The sequence below is a fragment of the Lepidochelys olivacea genome (assembly GCF_965140295.1).
Source record: "Lepidochelys olivacea isolate rLepOli2 genome assembly, chromosome: 17".
Taxonomy (NCBI): domain Eukaryota; kingdom Metazoa; phylum Chordata; order Testudines; family Cheloniidae; genus Lepidochelys; species Lepidochelys olivacea.
Window position 1 is genome coordinate 15,976,998 of NC_140427.1, and position 18,990 is coordinate 15,995,987.

Consider the following 18,990-nt stretch of genomic DNA (forward strand, 5'->3'; position numbering starts at 1 on the left):
CCAAGTTGGCTTCTTGGGTCTACCATGGTTAGCATTGTTATGCATTATATGCAGGGCCCTGAACAAACTCTAATTTTAAGACCAGTTCATTCTACACAGCCACATGTCCTTTGTTTGGCAGAGAAGGAAAAGCTCCAGAAGTTTCCCGATATTGGGAGAACTCTCTTTCATATGTAGGGTTTGTTACAAAGCACAAGATGAACTGTGTGTGTAGAACAGCGCCTGCACAAATTGCAGGGCTCCCAGGACATAATCCCATATTCCATATCTGGGCCAGTTGCTGGGACTGCTTCAGCCAAATGTGCCTGTGTCAACTCTGGTGGCTTTGGATGGCATGTTTGCTAAATACTTAACTGAGGCTAGACAGCTTTAAGCTTTTCTTTTCTTCCTTTTGAAGGTTGTCTTAATGCAGAGCGATACAATGGTAACAGTCTAGCATCCGCTCAATAGGACCAGAATGGCAAAAATGCTTCCATCAGAACAGACCGTACAGAAATGCTGAAATGATACAACATTTCAGTGGGAGTCTTAGGAGTCGTGCCAGATAGACAATGTGCCTTCTCCGTAGTAGAGCTACCTGTTCCAGTGATCAGGTAACTTTGCCTCTCTCTGCCACCTCACAGCTCTTAATAGCAACTGTCACAGACTGGGCAGTGAGAGAAATGGGGAAACTTCTGATCTCCGCAACAAACTCCTCTTCAGTGTCTCCTTTCTTCCCTCTACAGCCTACATCTCTAATTCCTCAAAAATCGCACTCCGCCGACTCTGACCGTGATGTTAGGTAGAATAGTGCATTGTATCCTTTCCAAGTGAAAGGTGTGTCTCTGTAACATACCCTGTTCCTGGAGATAAGGTTGTGTGTTTGTAGGAGATCCTGAGAAAACAATGTGTTGGTTGTGGATAGTTGTGTGTTGGCATTGAGAGGGAGTTGGTTGTGGAGCTGAGGGGGCCATGAATGGATCTCTGTGTTACCATCAAGATGCTAAGGAATGTGAGCTAAGGCTGGGGCAGATGTGAGAGGTGCCTTTACTAATTTCTTTTTCTTGTCTTTTTTCTTCCCCAGTCTGTGTGTTGAGGGAAATTACTTGGGCAACATTGACTGAAAACAGATGAACTGATTTTTAAGGGAAAATGCATAGAGAGAGAGGCACATGTTCCAGTGTTCTTGAAGGCAAGAGTCTTATCCCATATTGCCTAGCTTTAACTAGCAAGTTAACTATGTAAGCTTCCCCTGCCTACTTTGCTAATTCACCTCAATCAAGACCTAAAGCTGTCCTTAATTTTCCCGAGCTAGGCTTCCCCTCTGCAGCAGCTGCCAATCATATCTGCTTGTGTGCTGTGGTTTTGTATTGTGCGCTGATTGAACCAAGAAATCCAGAGGTGTGAGAGAGGCTTGTACGCTTTCTCCTTTAATCAGAGCTCTCCACAGACTTTGATTTCTTGGCAGTTGGGAGCTCAACTAACAATTATTCCCCCCACAAAACTCAGAGGTGCCAAATGTGTATTGTGACCAAAATAAGAAATCAAGCTGTTGGAGTAGAAGGGAGAGTTTATTATTTACCCTCAGGATTCCCTGTTTGCCTTCAAACATTCAATCACGTACTCCCCATATAGTCTAGTGGCCTTAGCTGTATGGTTCATTTAGTTTTTTGCTCACTCATCGGCTTGACGAAGTGAGTCTAAAATTACTGCAGAACCACCACAAAAGACACTAATGTCTTTCAGCATGTAGTAGCTCTTGAAGCTTGTGGGGCCAGTGGAAGATGAATGGCTTTGTAATTCTCTTCCATTTTGTGTTCCCTGCCTTTGGAGCATTCAGCAATCTGCTTTTAAACACACACTAAAGAAGGCGGTTGGTTGTATTAACAGCAACCTAGGACATAGACTTGGAAGCACTGAGCACCTGCAACCTGTGCTGTCGAAGGGAGCCCCAAGCCTGCAAGGGGGGCCCCCTGATATGGTGACATGGTGTAGTGGAGCTGGAACATGCCTTACCCTTGCGCTACAAAATGACGTCCTCCATGTGGCATGACCTCACATCCGCTGTACATGCGAGGTCACGCCGCATGGAGGACTCAATATTGTAGATCAAAATGGTGTTCTCCGCACAGTTAGGGGGTCCCAGAATTGAGCTTTGTGGGGGGCCCCCACAGGATAAACATTGCCACCAACTGGATGGAACCTCTGCTATCCCAAGCAACCCCGCTCAGATTTATACTCTAAAGTTGTTTACTCCCAATGAAACTAGTACATTCAAAGTGTGGTCAGGAAAGTGTACCTTACTCAACAAATCTGCCCTCCCCCAGCGTATTGTGTTAGTGGCAAAGTGAGTTTGTGTCCGTTTTCACTTGTCTTAGCAGTGCGGTTCCCAAATGCATGGGACAGCGCCCCTGGGCTCTCTCATGGCTCTCAAAGCATCAACAGAATTGTTAAACTCAGTCCAGCTGCAGAATCATTGGTGTTGGTGACATGTAAGCCAGCAAGATAACTTCTTGATTCCAGGTTAAGCTTAGCAGGTACTAGCGGTTTGGAAAACCTGGACATTGATTGAATTTATATGAAAGTCACTGATATAATCATTAATAAGGAAAGGAGTACTTGTGGCACCTTAGAGACTAACCAATTTATTAGAGCATAAGCTTTCGTGAGCTACAGCTCACTTCCTCAGATGTGAGGAAGTGAGCTGTAGCTCACGAAAGCTTATGCTCTAATAAATTGGTTAGTCTCTAAAGTGCCACAAGTACTCCTTTTCTTTTTGCGAATACAGACTAACACGGCTGTTACTCTGAAACCTGATATAATCATTGTGAACTCAAGAGTGCTGCTTTCATGGTCCTAAATGAGGATAGAAACAGACTCTGTGACCTCCCTACATCTTGAGCAAATTCTTACCCAAATGCAATATGTTGTTTTGGTAATTCTTGCTTTACAACTGGTGGAAGAACTCACTTCTGTATGAGATTCTAACACATGATCTCTGCAATGTTTTCCTGTTGTAGGTTACAACTGAGATGAACATGAATTTCTGAACAATGAGGGATTAAGCATTGAGGCTTCTCCCTCGGGTTAGTTGATCCTCCAAAGTCCTGAGTGTTTCTAATTAGAGCTGGCTGAAAAACAATAAGTATCTTCCATGAGCATTTTTGAAAGAAATAGAAAAACATTCCCAGACATTTTTGGGTTAAGTGAAAAATGTTATTTCAATTCAAAACAACAAAAAAAAAAGTTTCAAATGTAATAATTTTTTTTTCTGATTTTGGCTTAGTGGGGTTTTGTTCTCTCCTTTTTCCTCACCCTCTGTCCTCCCACCCCATCCCTGGCAAAGCTCGGAAGGGAGAAACCTCCCTTCCTTCCCAAAATTTTTACTTCATTTTGAGTCAGTTGAAATGAAAATTTATTTTGTTTCAACTACATTTTAATTTAAAATACAAACATTTTTGTTCTCAGAAATAAACTTTGATAGGCCAACATTTCACCCAGCTGTATCTTCTGTACCCGTAGAGGGAACCTTTGACTCCTATTGACTGGAAGACTACCCTTGAGAATCAGACTCTGAATAGCAAATGAGACCAGAGGAGTGACATGGCTGCACTACTGTGGTCTGTCTCATACAGTGTTGAAGAGGGCTGCCAAGCAACTCGCCCTAAGAAACAATGGAGAAGTGCCTGATCCATGAAGTTCAGATGCAGAGTTTTGATTCTGGCCCATCTCTAGTAGATCTAGTCTGGGTGGTAAGTGGTGGTGTTCCCAGCAGAAACCACATAGCAGAGCCTATGTGAAATAGTGTATGTGATGGGGGGGAACAGTAGGGAAAACTTTTCAGATCAATACATTCTATTGCATGACAAGACATGGATAAAGATGATGTGTTGCCTCCAGCATGTCCATGCCTAACCAGACACCACCACTTAATGCATTGTTTTCATTTACTACATGGGAAATTGTGTACATTTAACTCCTTCAGCATTCTATGGACAAATGCGAGATGAATGCAGTTAACACCTAAGGATGCAATGCATGTAAGTTCCGTGCAGTGTCTCACGGTAAGTACTTCAGGTATTTTGCCTGTAGGCAGGCATGTGGTGGTGGGAGACTTCTTTTTGCTCATATCGTGCATAATGGATTTCTTTAAAATTAAGGAAGCCAGCGCTGGTGGACCCTTAGACCACTCATCCTTTCTTTGTGTGTAATTAAAGTTCTTCGTACATACAGCATTATGATGCTCCAGGGATTAGCAAATGCCTTTCCTTTAATAGGTGAGCTTTATATTGTGTTTCACCTCAGAGCATGCTGAACGTTTATTTTTTCACTTAATGTATTCATTTCCTAGATATTTGCTAGCACTTGACTTCAATTTGGCTTCCAATTTCTCCTCTCAAATATAGCAAGAATATTCCGCCCCATCCCCCAAGTGATTTTAGGAGAGGTAGATTTTCTGGCAGAAGGGAAGATGGAGGAAGCCGGTAAAAGCCAGAGTGGCATGTTCAGACTCTCCCTGCTAATTGCTTTTAGTGGATATGTGTAAAAAAAAATCTGGTGTGGTGAGTGAAAAAAAGATCACGTTGTTGGCTTCACATCAGGGGCAAAGAAATGGAAAATAGCAACACAACAGATCTTCTGCTTTGAGAGGCAAAAACACCATAATTTGGACTTCACCAGTGTCATGCCTTAAACTAAATAAGCATATTGTTAAGACCAAGAGAAGATTGTTTGGTAGTTATGTTGCAAGATAGGTGTTGAACTCTTCCACCATTGTAGGTTGTGCTCATCCAACTTGGGAAGTCTAGGTTGACTATGTCTGGCTACAAAATAAAAAAAGGAAATTTTATCAGAGTTACCTGTCATAATCATTTCAAGCTACCTTTAATCTTTCATTTGCATAAGTATTTCTTTTGATTTGGCTGGGCTTGCGTGGTCCATATCAGATGGGATTGTTTTCTTGGAGACTTGAACCAGGGTTGATATTAATCTAGTGACACTAACTAGGGTCCAAGCCAGGTTGACATTTTAAAACATTTGCATGTTTGGTAGGTTAGCAGGGTCTCTTCACAAATGAGATCAATATCTTTTCTGTTTTTCCATCTTTCTTTCGAGGCTTTGTACATTGTAATACAAACTTTTTTTTTTTTTTGTATTTGCCCTTAAGGTTTCCACTGCCTCAGTGATGTAGGTCCTATTCCTATTGCTCTGCTGTCAGTAACGTGGGAGCCTATGTGAAGGTTTAGATATTTCCCCATCTGCAGGCATGAATGACTGGAGCTGTGTGTTGATTCCTCCAATCAGTTGTTATTATTTGTATTACTCTAGTGCCTAGGGGCCTTAGTCGCGGACCCCGTTGCACTAGGTGCTGTACAAAGAGACGGTCCCAGCTCAGTTGTTCTCATTGACTTCTGTGCTTTAAGAGCATCTGTTACTAGATTCTTAGATTTTAAGGTCAGAAGGGACCCTTATGATCATCTAGCCTGGCCTCCTGCATAATAGACTATGCAACTTCCCTGAATTAATTCCTGTTTGAAAATTCCTGCTTTGATATGTCAGAAAATAACTAGTAGTAGTGTTGTCCATTCATTAGGAAAAAAGTTGAAATTTTTGTCATGAATTTGCTACTGTCATCGCAGTGACTCTCTCGGCAAACGTTGCAGCCGTTTTAGGTTCAGCAACTGCCCTCCCACAGCCTTGGATGTGAGAGGGACTTGTAACCAGAACATAGAGTCTGCCCCTCCTCTCCAACCGTTTCCTAGGTGTGCCATGAGATCTTTAATTTTCACTTGGACAGCCAACGGGGACTGTAGAAGGGAATTTGATGCAGTGTTTCTTTTGATGGATGGTCCTTTTAACAGAGTAGCAGCCTTCTGGTACCGCACAGCAGCGTGAGTTTGGGGGATCAGTAACTACACCTGGTGAGATGTGAACCTGCAACCTTTAGGCCCCAAACTGAGTGTGCTCCCACTGATACCTCCATGAAGGGTCCTCTTTTGCCTCTGGAGTTAGTTGAGCTGCACATTTTCTTTGTTACTCTCGCCAGCGAAGCAGCTTAAGTGTTTTGACTAGCAAATAAAGATGGCATTTAGAGACTGCTAATCAATTCGCTCTTTGCAATTTTCATTGACTGTACAGTATAGTAATTAGATGGTATAAAGTACTTAACATGTTACACAAATGTGTCAAAATGTATTAACAGCATAAGTGTTCTTTGCTGCTCTAAATAAGTTTCACAGTATGTCATGCTAGAATCCACGTCTTGTCATTATTTTAAAAGCAGTGAAAAGCTTGTGATTGCCAAGAGGGTTAGCATGAGACTCTCTTCCTGCAGGAAAAGATGTAGTCTTATCATAATGTAAAGACAGATGCCTATAAATCCCCTGTTGCGAATACGTGAAGACAGACTGGAAGTTGCTACAAACAACACTTTCTTGATTGTTCATCTCAGATCTTGCTTGCTTGCTCTTCCATTCCCATTCAGATCTGCCACGCCCATGTCTGCTGTCTTTGATATGTGGAGATGCTGGCCGCTCACTTAATCCTATGTATGCTGTTTTCCACAGACCAAACTGCTTTACTCCCCATCTCGCTCTTCCCGGACAACAAATGTGCAGCATCATTTCTTTCCAGTCAAGAAGGCTGGACTTATGTCTTCCTCTTACAGCCATCTTCTGTACTTATCTTTTGACTGCCCCACTGCTTCCAAAGCAGTGCCCCTAGGCGGGCCTGACCCAAAGACCATTGATGTCATATAGAATTCAGCGGACTTTGGTCGTGTTCTAATTCCAGGTTTCATCCTACTGGCCAAGTCTTTCTTACTCGCTTTTGGATCTGGGCAGGCCTGGAGAGCAAGTATCTTGGGGACACCTCCCAAAACGAAGGCTCCCGGTACAGACCTGTTAGTAAGGCTGACAATAAACATGAAGGCTTGGTTTGGTTTTCTTTCCCCCCACAAAGGCTAAGTGCTGCTTGAGAACCAAAATTATGCTGCTGTGCCCCTAGGTGCGCCTTCCTAAAGCTTCAGTATTGCGTCTGCTTCCACACACAGTAAGTTGGACAGATTCAGTGATGTAACCTAAGAATAGATGGGTCTACGTTTACTGTATTGCTGGAAAAAGACATTTGTTGTCAGGCAGTCAGAGCCAGAAACAGTGCTGAAGTGGAAATGTGCTGAAACATGAAGAAGGCAAAAATCCAGAAGAATCTATATATGGTTTGGTTATTAGTGTACTAAAAATATTCCCTCTTAAATGTGTTCTCTCCACACTCACTTAGAGATACTGATTGCCTGAGATACTCCAGCCCATGAAGAGTAACTTCCTCTCCTTGGTTGGCTTCAGTGTGATGTTTAGGGATGCTGCTATTCTTCAGTTCTTCCTGAACTGGTATAAGGTGAAAGAAAGATTATCAGTATACATTGGGTGGAGGATGTATGATATACAACACAGCATGTGTCACTGTGCAGGAGTGGAATCCAGTGTAGGGGTCCATTGTTTCACTGATGAGCCTCAAAATGAAGCAAAGTCAGTCAGCTGAGCCTTCTGAGGGGTAAAAATGCTTACATAACACTCAAAATTAATGTAGATCCTATTTGTAGAGTATCTAATTTAAAGCAGAGCTTTTGGGTTTCTTTTGCCACTGTGATGGTAAAAGTTTTCTCTGTGTAATATTTATCAGGCAGAGTTTGCAATTCAAAAGTTTCCTTTTCCCTTTGTACCGGCGGAGAAGGTATCAAGGCTTGAGCTTCGTGAATGTGCACTGTACACCACAAGACTAGTAATATCTTCAATAGGAGTAAAAAAAGATACATGTTTTAATTGTAACTGCTGTATGCTGCTGACCCTTTGAGGCTTTGCTGTGAGGTGCGGGTTGGGTTTAGGATATGGTATATGGAAACGTCAGATTGTGACCCACAGGATGAACGATGTAAGGGCCGGTAATGTTCAGGTTTCAGCTAGACCTGTTCTTTCAATATCATCACTTTATTTAAACATGTCAAAAAAATGGCATCTGCCATGTGTCTGTTCAATTGATTAGTGGAGCAGACAATATTTGTGTGTTTGCATTAGAGAGAACTTAGGGGGGAGGGATAGCGGTGTGGTTTGAGCACTGGCCTGCTAAACCCAGGACTGTGAGTTCAACCTCCTTTGCAGAGGCTGATCTGTTAATAAAATGCCATATGGCTTAGTCTGGAGAGGAAGTCAACTCTGTCCTAATCCTGGATCCCGCTCGTGTGTGTTACATCTGGGCAACTTGGATTTCTGAATTAAAAAACTAACAGTAAAGGGGGCCATTTAGGGATGTGGGGCTAAAATTGGGAATTGGTCCTGCTTTGAGCAAGAGGTTGGACTAGATGACCTCCTGAGGTCCCTTCCAACCCTGATATTCTATGAACTCAAGAGCAAAACTCCCCCAGAAAGCACTTCCACTGTGTGTGAAACTTTTCCTGCCTTACGACTATCTCTTCTATGTATTCAACATGCACATGTCCAGGAGGCCTGTGGGGTAGCAAAGCACCAGCAAATCTTAATCCGCACTAACATGTAGAACTGGCCTGTGTGGACCCTGAGGACACTCACTAAAAGTTCCCTAGTTAATGTGGTACTGCTTGTAACAGGACTATGTTAACGTGCACTAGAGAACTTTTAGAATGTGCCAGCAGGGTCCATGCAAGCTAGTTAGCATGTGACATGCTGGCATGGCTAAAATTTATACCCCTCTGGTGCAGGCTAAAGCACCATGTAGAGAATCCCTAAGAAAGTTTGGAATTTGAACTTTTCTTGGAACAGACTTTATTTTCACTTAACGTTACTTGTTTGCTTTTATGGCTCTTTCCTTTTTCCTCCCTTCCTCCCTCTTCCCCCTCCCTCCCTACCTCATTCTCCTTTTGTCTCAGAGTCTCATCACCCTGTATTGCCTTCTGCCAAGAAGTCACCAAGAGACTGGAATGACTCAAATAGTAATGACAAGTATTGATATCACAGATATAGGGCATGGTAGCACTGGGAGCATATCATTAATAGAGATGGAACCAAAACAAAGCAAAATTGGTCTGATCTGAATAGACACGTGCAGATATGTTGTCGTTTAGTCACCTGTGGCCTTACTTCAGTGGCCACCAAATTCTTCTCTTGATTTGGTGTCAGACCAGTCAGGAAGATGGCCATATTGCAATTGACACCAGTTGGCAATCTCTGTGAAGGACTAAATAGAAAATGGAAACTGAATTAGTATCTTCTCATCCCAGGTCTTTTCCTCCAGATCATGGTGAGTCACAGAGGCCGGGGGGAAGGTGAGGGAAGTTTGTTCTCTGCCCATGTTACCTCCATCCTGTCGATAAACAGAAAACTGATCTCCAGTCAGGTGTTCCACACATTTTATCCATATCAAATTGATACAGTGAATATAAGCAGAACATTTATTTAAGCTTTAGATGTGAAGTACTGTATGAATGAATTTAAAAAAAAAAACTATAAACCCAAGTTGTTGTAAACTGACTCCAACAAGAACGGTCTTGACCTGCAAAATGGATGCATGTGTTCTTATATATAGTACTTTGAGTGTGCATATACTCTTTCTGGTTTTGCTAGGTGGTGTCATAATGCATTGTAACTTGTTTTATGGATGGTAATAAATTTGCTTTGCCAGAAATCAAAAGTTTCCTTTATAAGCAAGATAAAAAATCCTTGTGAGATGATAATTCATAGATATCCAATGTTGTGGGACAACTCTTTCCCTTAGGGCAATAAATCTAGTCTGGGGTGATACAAAGGAGAGCACGAGGCCTTATACGTTCAGGATTACTAATTATAGGGGAAGCCGTTAACAGCACCTATAGTTAGGCTAACACTTTCCATTTATAAAACGTTACTCTTTTTTATTAAACATTCTATCACCTCCATTGTTGCAGTAGATAACCTTTGAAATTTGGCAGAGGAAAGCCGTGGGGCTAGAGAAGTGCCTTTTCTTTGTCCCTCGTAATTCCTTTCAAGTTTTGCTGAGCAATAAACTTTTGAAAATCACCATTTCCTTTCAGTTGCTTGCATTTCTTAGGAAACTTTTTGGCAGCCTGTCAGAATAATAACTGACCATGAACATTCTAAGGCTGGACACCTGCTGCCGCCGCCATCCAAAGCAGCAGCTGCAGATGCTGCACTGGAAATGTCCAGGAACTGCTAGAGCAGCTGTTGCATGGGAAAACCTGGGCCAGGTTACCCTAAACCAAAACCAGCACATGCCTTCAGTGACCCATCCCTCCATCTGGGGGCACCACATAGGGAAGTGGGGAGAGAGTAGTTGGGCCTAGCTCCCCCTGACCACTTAGCAACACATCCCTATCCGGGATAAGAGTGTTTTGTCTGACAGCTAATGTAGTTCTGTAGTTCAAGTGGTAGAAATCTGTGCTGAAGATTCATGGTTCAGATCTTTGCTTATGATGGTGCAGCACGATATGGTTCTACGTAAGAAAAAAATTTGTACCTTTTCCCTAGGAAATTACATACTAAAAACTATGTTAAAAGAACATTATTGAATGACTAGAGGTCAAGCACGTGGAATTTAGAAAATGCCAGATTTAAGGTTGCTTGTGTATCCTTAACTCTGTCACCTTCTGCCTATGTACTACAACACAGTCATTAATTACATGATCACATACTTTTTTTCCCAAAGGGTCACGCCTTTTCCAGTGCAGATGTTGGATGACTAAGGGGGGTAGAAATAACTTGGCCAAACTTAATGAACATGGTCAATCTTAAATCTAGCATTTCCTAGCTTTTGAGTATTTAACTTTGCAACCTAAACAATGTTTTATTTTTTGTATGTAGTATATGTATATTATGCCTAAATTACTTAAGATTATGATGTGTAAAATCTACTTGAAAAAATGACAGGTTTCAGTCGCAGCACCTGCTGCTTTCTACTCCAAGCATCCGATGAAGTGAGCTGTAGCTCACGAAAGCTCATGCTCAAATAAATTGGTTAGTCTCTAAGGTGCCACAAGTACTCCTTTTCTTTTTACTTGAAAAAATATAATTTGGGACATTTCAAACTAAAACATTGGTCTAGATTTTGATCTCTATTTATGCCATCCTAAAACTGGATTAACTACTGATTTCAGTGGACAGTGAAAGCAAAGGAGTTACTTGAGGTATACACTAGTGTTACTGACATCAGAATCTGTCACTGTATTTGCGAAACTTAGCAAAACCAGCACTCTAGTTTTTGTTAAGGCTGTACAGAATATTCCATGAGAAATTAAAATTACTCAAAATATGCAGTATTTTTGATTACTGGGTGTGTTCACAAATATTCATACCTGGCAATATCGAAGTCTGTGAAAATACTGGGACAGTTTTTCATATCGTAGAGCGGGTTGAAAAATGTTTTTTATTTCCATTTAAAATACGGACCAATAATTCCCCCTATATTTGGGGTCAGAAGGAATTTTTCCCTGGGACAGATTGGCAGAGACCCTTGGGTTTTTTCACCTTCCTCTGCAGCATAGGGCACAGGTCACTTGCAGGTTTAAACTAGTGTAAATGGTGAATTCTCTGTAACTTGAAGTCTTTAACCCATGATTTGAGGACGTTGTAACTCAGCCAGAGGTTAGGGGCCTATTTCAGCAGTGGGTGGGTGAGGTTCTGTGGCTTGCAATGTGCCGGAGGTCAGACTAGATGATCACGATGGTCCCTTCTGACCTTATGAGTGACAGTGCAGCGAGAGAGAATGGTACTGCTGCTCCACACTGTGATTCCTGTGGGAGGTGGGCCCATATCTGAATAATGCAGTGCAATATGAAGTGTTTCTGCCATTGCTGGGAAGCAATCAGATAATGTCTGGATTAACTCCTTGAGTCTGGAGACCGGTGTGTGTGTGTGTGAGAGAGAGAGAGTGATCTCATTGCACACGCTGAATTGTTTTTCATTTACGTGTCCAGAATGGCAGACCCTAAAGTTCTGTCTATTTAATATACTATGCTAGGGATGACAATGTGTTTGGTGCTGCGCAAAATAGAGAGGCTGTGCCCCAGATGGCTCGCAGCGTCAAAAGAGAGGCACAGAGAAGATAGAATGCACTGGGTGATTCAGAGGAGGAAATGTCTTGGATTTGTGTCCTTTTATTTGATTTAATGCTGCTGTTATTGACTTAGTTGTGCTGAGAATCATAGATGAAGAGCACGTCGACAGGAGGTCCTGGAATGTGGGAAAGGAAAGTGGCTTGGCAGATGGGATTGGGAGGGCATTCTGCATGGGGCAATGTGGAAAAGGGCTCGAGATGGGAGCAGAGTGGAGGGGTTCAAAGGTCCATTTCAGGATGTAGAACCGTGAAGGCTAGAACAAGAAATTTTGAACACGATGCCATGGACAAGGGGGAGCCATTGGAAGGGTTTAAAGAGGGGAGTTACATAGTCAGATCAATGGACAAAGAAGATCTTTTTAGCTGCTATATCTTGGATAGATAGATGATGGTTCACTTGACAGGTAAGTGGAAGATCAAGGAATAGAACCCCTGGCCCTATAGACTGGGCACACTGACTCCTTACAAAGAGAGCAGGCAGTTTTGTGGGTATCATTGCAAACAAACATAAATAACTCCACTCAGTCCATTGGCTAATAGAGCTGCTGTCCTGTTCCCCTGTGCAGGTGCAAGTTCTTCAGTCTCACAGAAACGCCAGAGGACTATACGATCATTGTGGATGAAGAGGGGTTTCTAGGTAAGTCGCAGCACCTGCTGCTTTCTACTCCAAGCTGGGGGCAGAGGGATGTGTGTTCACAGTTTTGTCATTCTCCTGATCAGCCCATCAACCGAAATGTTCGTACAACGGTTCTGTTTGCAAATACCAGAAACAGTTATGAAAGATGCTTTGATCATTTAAGCAGCTGGTCTCCACTGCTCCACTATAAAAGACATTTCACGTATGGAATGTGAATAATTTGTAGTTCAAGTTGCCAACTTAAAAAAAAAAAACCCGGCATATTAGAGAGCTTTTTTGAGGGGCGGGGGTGAACCAGAAAACCACCACATACAAAGCGGTGGTGGACTTCTGGAAATGCAGCACCCCCTCATGGTGTGACATGGCATTTCATCAGCTCTGCCCCACTCTCCTGCTCGGTTCTTCTGTTGTCTGCTACAGCGGTGGCTTGGCTCTGCAGCCAGGTCACATTCGAGTTCAATACCTTCACGGGTATCTGTGTCCCAGACAAATAATGTCTGACAAAACAGCAGGAATCAGCACAATGTCTTCCACCCTTCCTGGGCTCCTCTTCAATCTCACTCTTCTTCTAGAGCAGTGTCTCATAGGGCTCCTCCCAGGAGTAAGCCAAATGAAAATGCAAACTAAGCCAAATCTGCTCACCCCAGGCTCCAGCATTTACGGTAACCCTACAAAGTGTTTTGAGGTGAGCCCCCCAAGCATGGATCCACAGAGTCAGGCTAGCAGGGTTCGCACTACTGCTGTAAAAACAACTCTGTAGACAGCGCCCTGAAGTTGCAGCTCAGACTGGAACTCGGGCTCTGAAGACCACTCCCCTCCTTTTGGCTGTAGAGCCCAACCCGCTATGTCAAATCACTGCGTACACAGCTATTTTGAGAGCACTAGTGTGAGCCCTGCCAGCCTCAGTCTGTCAACCTGGACTGAGAGGCTTGCTCCCTGTCAAGGTTCCTTCCCCACTCTGAACTCTAGGGTACAGATGTGGGGATCTGCATGAAAAACCCCTAAGCTTATTTTTACCAGCTTAGGTTAAAACTTCCCCAAGGTACAAACTATTTTACCTTTTGCCCTTGGACTTTATTGCTGCCACCACCAAGCGTCTAACAAATATATAACAGGGAACGAGCCCGCTTGGAAACGTCTTTACCCTCCCAAATCCTCCCAAACCCTTTCCTGGGGAAGGCTTGATAAAAATCCTCACCAATTTGCATAGGTGAACACAGACCCAAACCCTTGGATCTTAAGAACAATGAAAATGCAATCAGGTTCTTAAAAGAAGAATTTTAATAGAAGAAAAAGTAAAAGAATCACCTCTTGTAAAATCAGGAGGATAAATACCTTACAGGTAATCATATTCAAAACATAGAGAATCCCTCTAGGCAAAACCTTAAGTTACAAAAAGTCACAAAAACAGGAATATACATTCCATTTAGCACAACTTATTTTATCAGCCATTTAAACAAAACAGAATCTAACGCATATCTAACTAGATTGCTTATTAGCCCTTTACAAGAGTTCTGACCTGCATTCCTGCTCTGGTCCCGGCAAAAGCAACATACAGCGAGAACCTTTGTTTCTCCCCCCCTCCAGCTTTGAAAGTATCTTGTCTCCTCATTGGTCATTTTTCTCAGGTGCCAGCGAGGTTAGCCTAGCTTCTTAACCCTTTACAGGTGAAAGGCCAGGAGGGATTTTAAAGGTGTTTACCCTTCCCTTTATATTTATGACACTCCTGTTCACTCCAAAATGCTGTGTAGATGCGCCCTGTGTCCATATTAACTTCTCCCTCCACCTGGCTTCTCTCAGGCCCTTCCCACAGAGAGAAAACTCCGGACCCACCTCTCTTGGGACGACAACTCCCAACTGCACTGACTGGATTGCTTCCTTTGAACTCCTCCCTGAGCCTGAGGCACCCTGCAGGTGTAACAAGGCAGAGCTAACGCAGCTCTCAGGCTCTCGTTAACCCCGGCTCGATTGATATGGGGTTTATACACCACATCACAGAAGACTACAGTTACCTGCATGTTACCCACTGAGGTAGTTCATCATCTGCTCCCCATGAGCATATCAGATCTTGCTCCTCCTTATTGCCCTGAGCCCCCAAATCAAAAGAAGTACTCAAAGATAAATATTTTATAACCTCTCCACCTATAAAAAGCCAAGAAATAGCTAGTTAACGGCTCGCTCAACCCTTGCAATCATAATGTCACCTTCTCCGTCTCTGCCACCCATGATACACACGCTACCTCCTGCCACACAAAATGTGCTGCCTTCCACTCTGACCATGTGAACGGGGCAGAAGTGGATGTTTTCTCACTGTTCGGAATGTTTCATCAGCCCTGGGTTGCCAAAAGCGTGTTTGCGAGCTGTAGTTGTTTTAAGCGTGTGGTGTTGGACAGTTGCTTAATTGAGGGAATGGTTTGGCTTTGTAAGTGGAAATAGTTTGTAATGGTGTTTATCATTTTGAGATGTTTTTATTTGCAGCAGTGTTATTTAAGTGGTAGAAAGAGGAAGTGTAGCACTGCTATTATTAATATTTTTTAACAGCTGCTCTTTGCGGTTGCACTTAAAGGTTACTCATTTTGCAAGTTTTCAGACTAAATTCAGTCATTAAAGTGTGAAACAGGAGTTTATTTCTCTACAAAACTTATAACTATGGAGTTGCTACCAATGCCACCATAATATTTAGTAGTTTTTGTGAGTGCCTATGACTTAAGAATCAAAGCATTAGGAGGAAAAATTAAATTGCATGCCGTCATTATTAGTGATAGATTAATAATTTGTAGTAAATGATTATTTCAGTGAATTACACCCTTTTTATAAGAGCAGTCATGAATAGATCACAGTTTTCTTGATTGTATTCCTCTATTGTAAATTGTTGGTTTAAATAATTTCATTAAGTATTCCCTGGTCTGTAAAGTGTTCATGAGAGATTTGGTTTTGATGGAAGATGCAGGTCACATGCTACAGTTCTGTTCCCTGATAGGAAGAATGTAATGCCTATGTTTGTGTTTCTGGAGCAGATGTTCATTGGTACTGATTCAGAATGTGTTTCCTCTGAATGTTCTGTAGTGTTTGTATTGTGGTGACCCCAACTGAGATTTGACCCTCAGCAGAGTAGCATATAGTCCTTGTCCCTGAAAAACTTTAGTCTAATGGGAGAGACAGACCAAGGGTGAGGAGAGGAAGAGATGTGCTAAAGATCATCGAGCATGTCAATGTCGGAGCAAGGAAGAGAGCCCCGGTGTCCTGAGTCCCAGTCTAGAGCCATAATCACTAAACCATGCTGGGTTTCTAAATTTGCTGCAATCGATGACATGGCCATCGCCAGGGCTGCATATGTGGCATATGGGAATGGTTCTTTGGCCTTGTCTACACTGAGGATTTGGCCCAATTCCAGCCATTGGTGGCCACAGCCCAGGCGCTGTAATTGCACCAGTGCAACCCCTAGTCTAGGTAGGCAAAGTTTCCGTTTACACCAGTGAAAATTACCCTTGTTTGAAACTGGGGTAAAGTCAAAATAGCAGTTTTGCTTGTCTACAATAGGAGTTGCACTAGAGTAACTATACCAATGATGTAATCAGAGTAAATCCTCAGTCTAGACAGACCCTTGTCTTCAGGTAGGTTCATGAGTCAGTATTGCCCCAGGACACCTTGGTGAGTCAGACAGTGCCACCACATTCAAGTAGCAGTTCTTTCTGATTTGATGATTTGGACTTAATTTCCCCTTCTCAGGCATATTGCTCCTTTCCTGGTTTGCATACATGTGCATATCTGCCGATGACTGTCCTACTAACATTGCATCCTCTATAACATTTGGGGTTCAAGGACAATGGATTAAGTGGTGGTGGTATAAGGAGGATAATTATAATGACATTTTAGTCGAGACAATCTTGTATTTATCCATCCGTCCACACACACATTTTCTCTTTCTCTATATTTGAATATTTTGCCTGTGGCTAGTTTCTCCAAGCAAGTGGGTAACTGCATTCTGTATCAGCTATTACATCTAAATGGTATTTAAGGAGACTCATATTGCAATAATCCACAAAGCGTGACTCACTCCCCAGGCAAATTGCTGTGGATGCCTAACCAGTCGGAGACTGAGGAAAGGTGTTTTGGCCCCTGATCGCCCCTGCAATTCCAGAAGCAACTGTGAATGCAAAAGCATCCCCACCCTGCAGATCTGTTGAATAAATGGGGGAGACAAATGCCCTAATTTCTTCTTACCTTACCCACAACATCTGTTCCCCAGGTCATTATCACCTCTGTCTTGTCTGAATTGAGTTCAGATACTTTGTTCTCAACCAGATTCCAGTCTCAGCCAGGCACCCTGACAACAAAGACACTGCACAACCACGCTGCAGGTAGTCATTGTATGGATGGCAATTCAGGCTGAACTGGGTCTGTCTCTCCCCCATCAAATACACAGCAAACAGGAGGGATGATGAAATAGAGCCTTGCAAAACCCAGTGGGACAGAACTCACCCTCTGTGTCTCTGAGAGCAAAGAAGGGAACCACTCCAAAGCGATACTGACTGAGCGCCAGTTACTAAAAACAGTATGGGCATCAGTATCCAGGGCTACTGACAGCTTGAGTGAATCGCTGCTGTGCCTAGCTAGTAATTGTCTGCATGCTGTCCTACGTCAAAAGTCTGCAAATTTCTGGCTAGCTCTCAACCCGGCACACAAATGCGCTGGGCTAGTGTGGTCTGAAATTCAGATCTCCTTCCTGAGGTTTTCCCATTATTCTTAAGGAATAACAATAAAATCTCGGTCTAAATTTCCTCTTGAGCTTAGCTCTTTTACCATTGTCCCAGCAGGGTCCCTGTCCTTGCTCCCAGTTCCCTTTGTCAGGCTCAAAGCCCAACTGGGTTGGGGTCAGTAGCACCTCCCTAGGATGGCTGTGAGGTTAAGCTGGCAGAAGGGCTCTACTTTTCTCCGCAGGGTCCTAGTGCTGCACTAATACAGCCTGACTGGCAGGGATCAAGGACATGTGAGGACTTCAGGTTGTCTCACCATCACCTTCAAAGGGAAGATCAAAGGCTAAAGACTTTTTTTTTTATTTTTTAATTTTGGGTAGGGGCCTAACTTTCATTCTTCTGCGAGATGCTTCTGTAGGAGATGCTTCAGTAGCATTAACAATCTCAGCCTAAAATGGGCCCACTACATCTCGTTTTGATTTAAGTAGCTGTGAGGTGCCTGGAGACGACTCAAAGTTGAGAGGTGGAATCTTTTCCCTTGGTGAGCAGTGCTGGCAGGAACTCCCCGAAGCGGACACGTCACGTGTTCTTTCCAGACATGGACCAACCCGCCACCAATCCCTGCTGCTGTTCTCCACTAAGTGGGGGGGACAGTTGTGCTTCTGTATGGAAAATCTGACTCTCCCTCTGTCAACCACCTTAGGCGAGACTTTGCAACAGCAAGAAGAATGTTCCCAATGCCCTTTTGAGCCATCCAGGCCTCTTCCACTGCCAACAGCAATCAGGAAAAAATTAGGCTGGAAAAAATATTAGCAGTTTCAGCTGTGCTTCAGGTTGAGGTTTTTGTAGGCTGTCGTGTTGGTTAGTGCTTCACACTTAATGACGTGCTGTAATCACTGTTACCTGCTCTGGCTGAAAAGGGCATCTCAGGAGTTGGTTTGCCTGGGAATAGGAAGAGAGGCAAGCTAGTAAAGATATCCTCTCGCCACCCTGGAAAATGGCTGCCATTCACAGCCCTGACCTCCTCAAGTATGGAACGAATTCACTCAAGCCTACTTCTTTGTTTTAATTCCCTGGTGGTGGTGTGGGGGTTATATCAACACTGATCCTGATTGGTTCCAGTGGTGGTGTCTTGGGTCTTTTTCCTGGTCTTTGTACTTGACTGGTAACGTAGGGAGATAATGCACAGAAAACTCTGTGCCCGAATTGCTGCTGAGTCATATTAGCAAAAAAGAGTTTGGCCGTGAGAGTGTCCTGTGTGAAAACAGGTGACTGAGTATGTCAGGGGCTGGAGCGCTTGAATAAGTATTGCGAAATCCTCATGCGCATATTCAGCACATGGCAGCAGCTGAGGTGCTATACTTGGTACACTGTTACTGCACTTTTCATTTTTGTAAAGGTTTGGCTGGAAGCTTCCTGAGGTTGGTATAAATTCCTGTCTCCCTCAAACACGCACGTTAAGGCCAGATTCTCCACTGTTGCTTCATCTCCAGTGGAGCTGCCCAGATCTACACCAGCTGAGCGTGTAGTCTGTGCTCTCTTTACATCCTTTCGTTCTTTTTCTTCAAGCATTTTAGCTTTCATGTTCTCTAACAGCGA

At 43.2% G+C, this 18,990-nt stretch overlaps 1 protein-coding gene across 2 annotated transcripts in view; it reads left to right on the forward strand.

Moving 5' to 3' along the window:
- CASTOR2 (cytosolic arginine sensor for mTORC1 subunit 2) overlaps window positions 1-18,990 on the forward strand; it is a 158,718-nt gene that overhangs the window by 67,903 nt on the left and 71,825 nt on the right. For both annotated transcript variants that reach the window (XM_084651101.1, XM_084651102.1), the window contains exon 2: window positions 12,624-12,694. In XM_084651101.1, coding sequence (XP_084507227.1) covers window positions 12,624-12,694 — 71 coding nt within the window. The remainder of the gene's footprint in view (window positions 1-12,623; window positions 12,695-18,990) is intronic.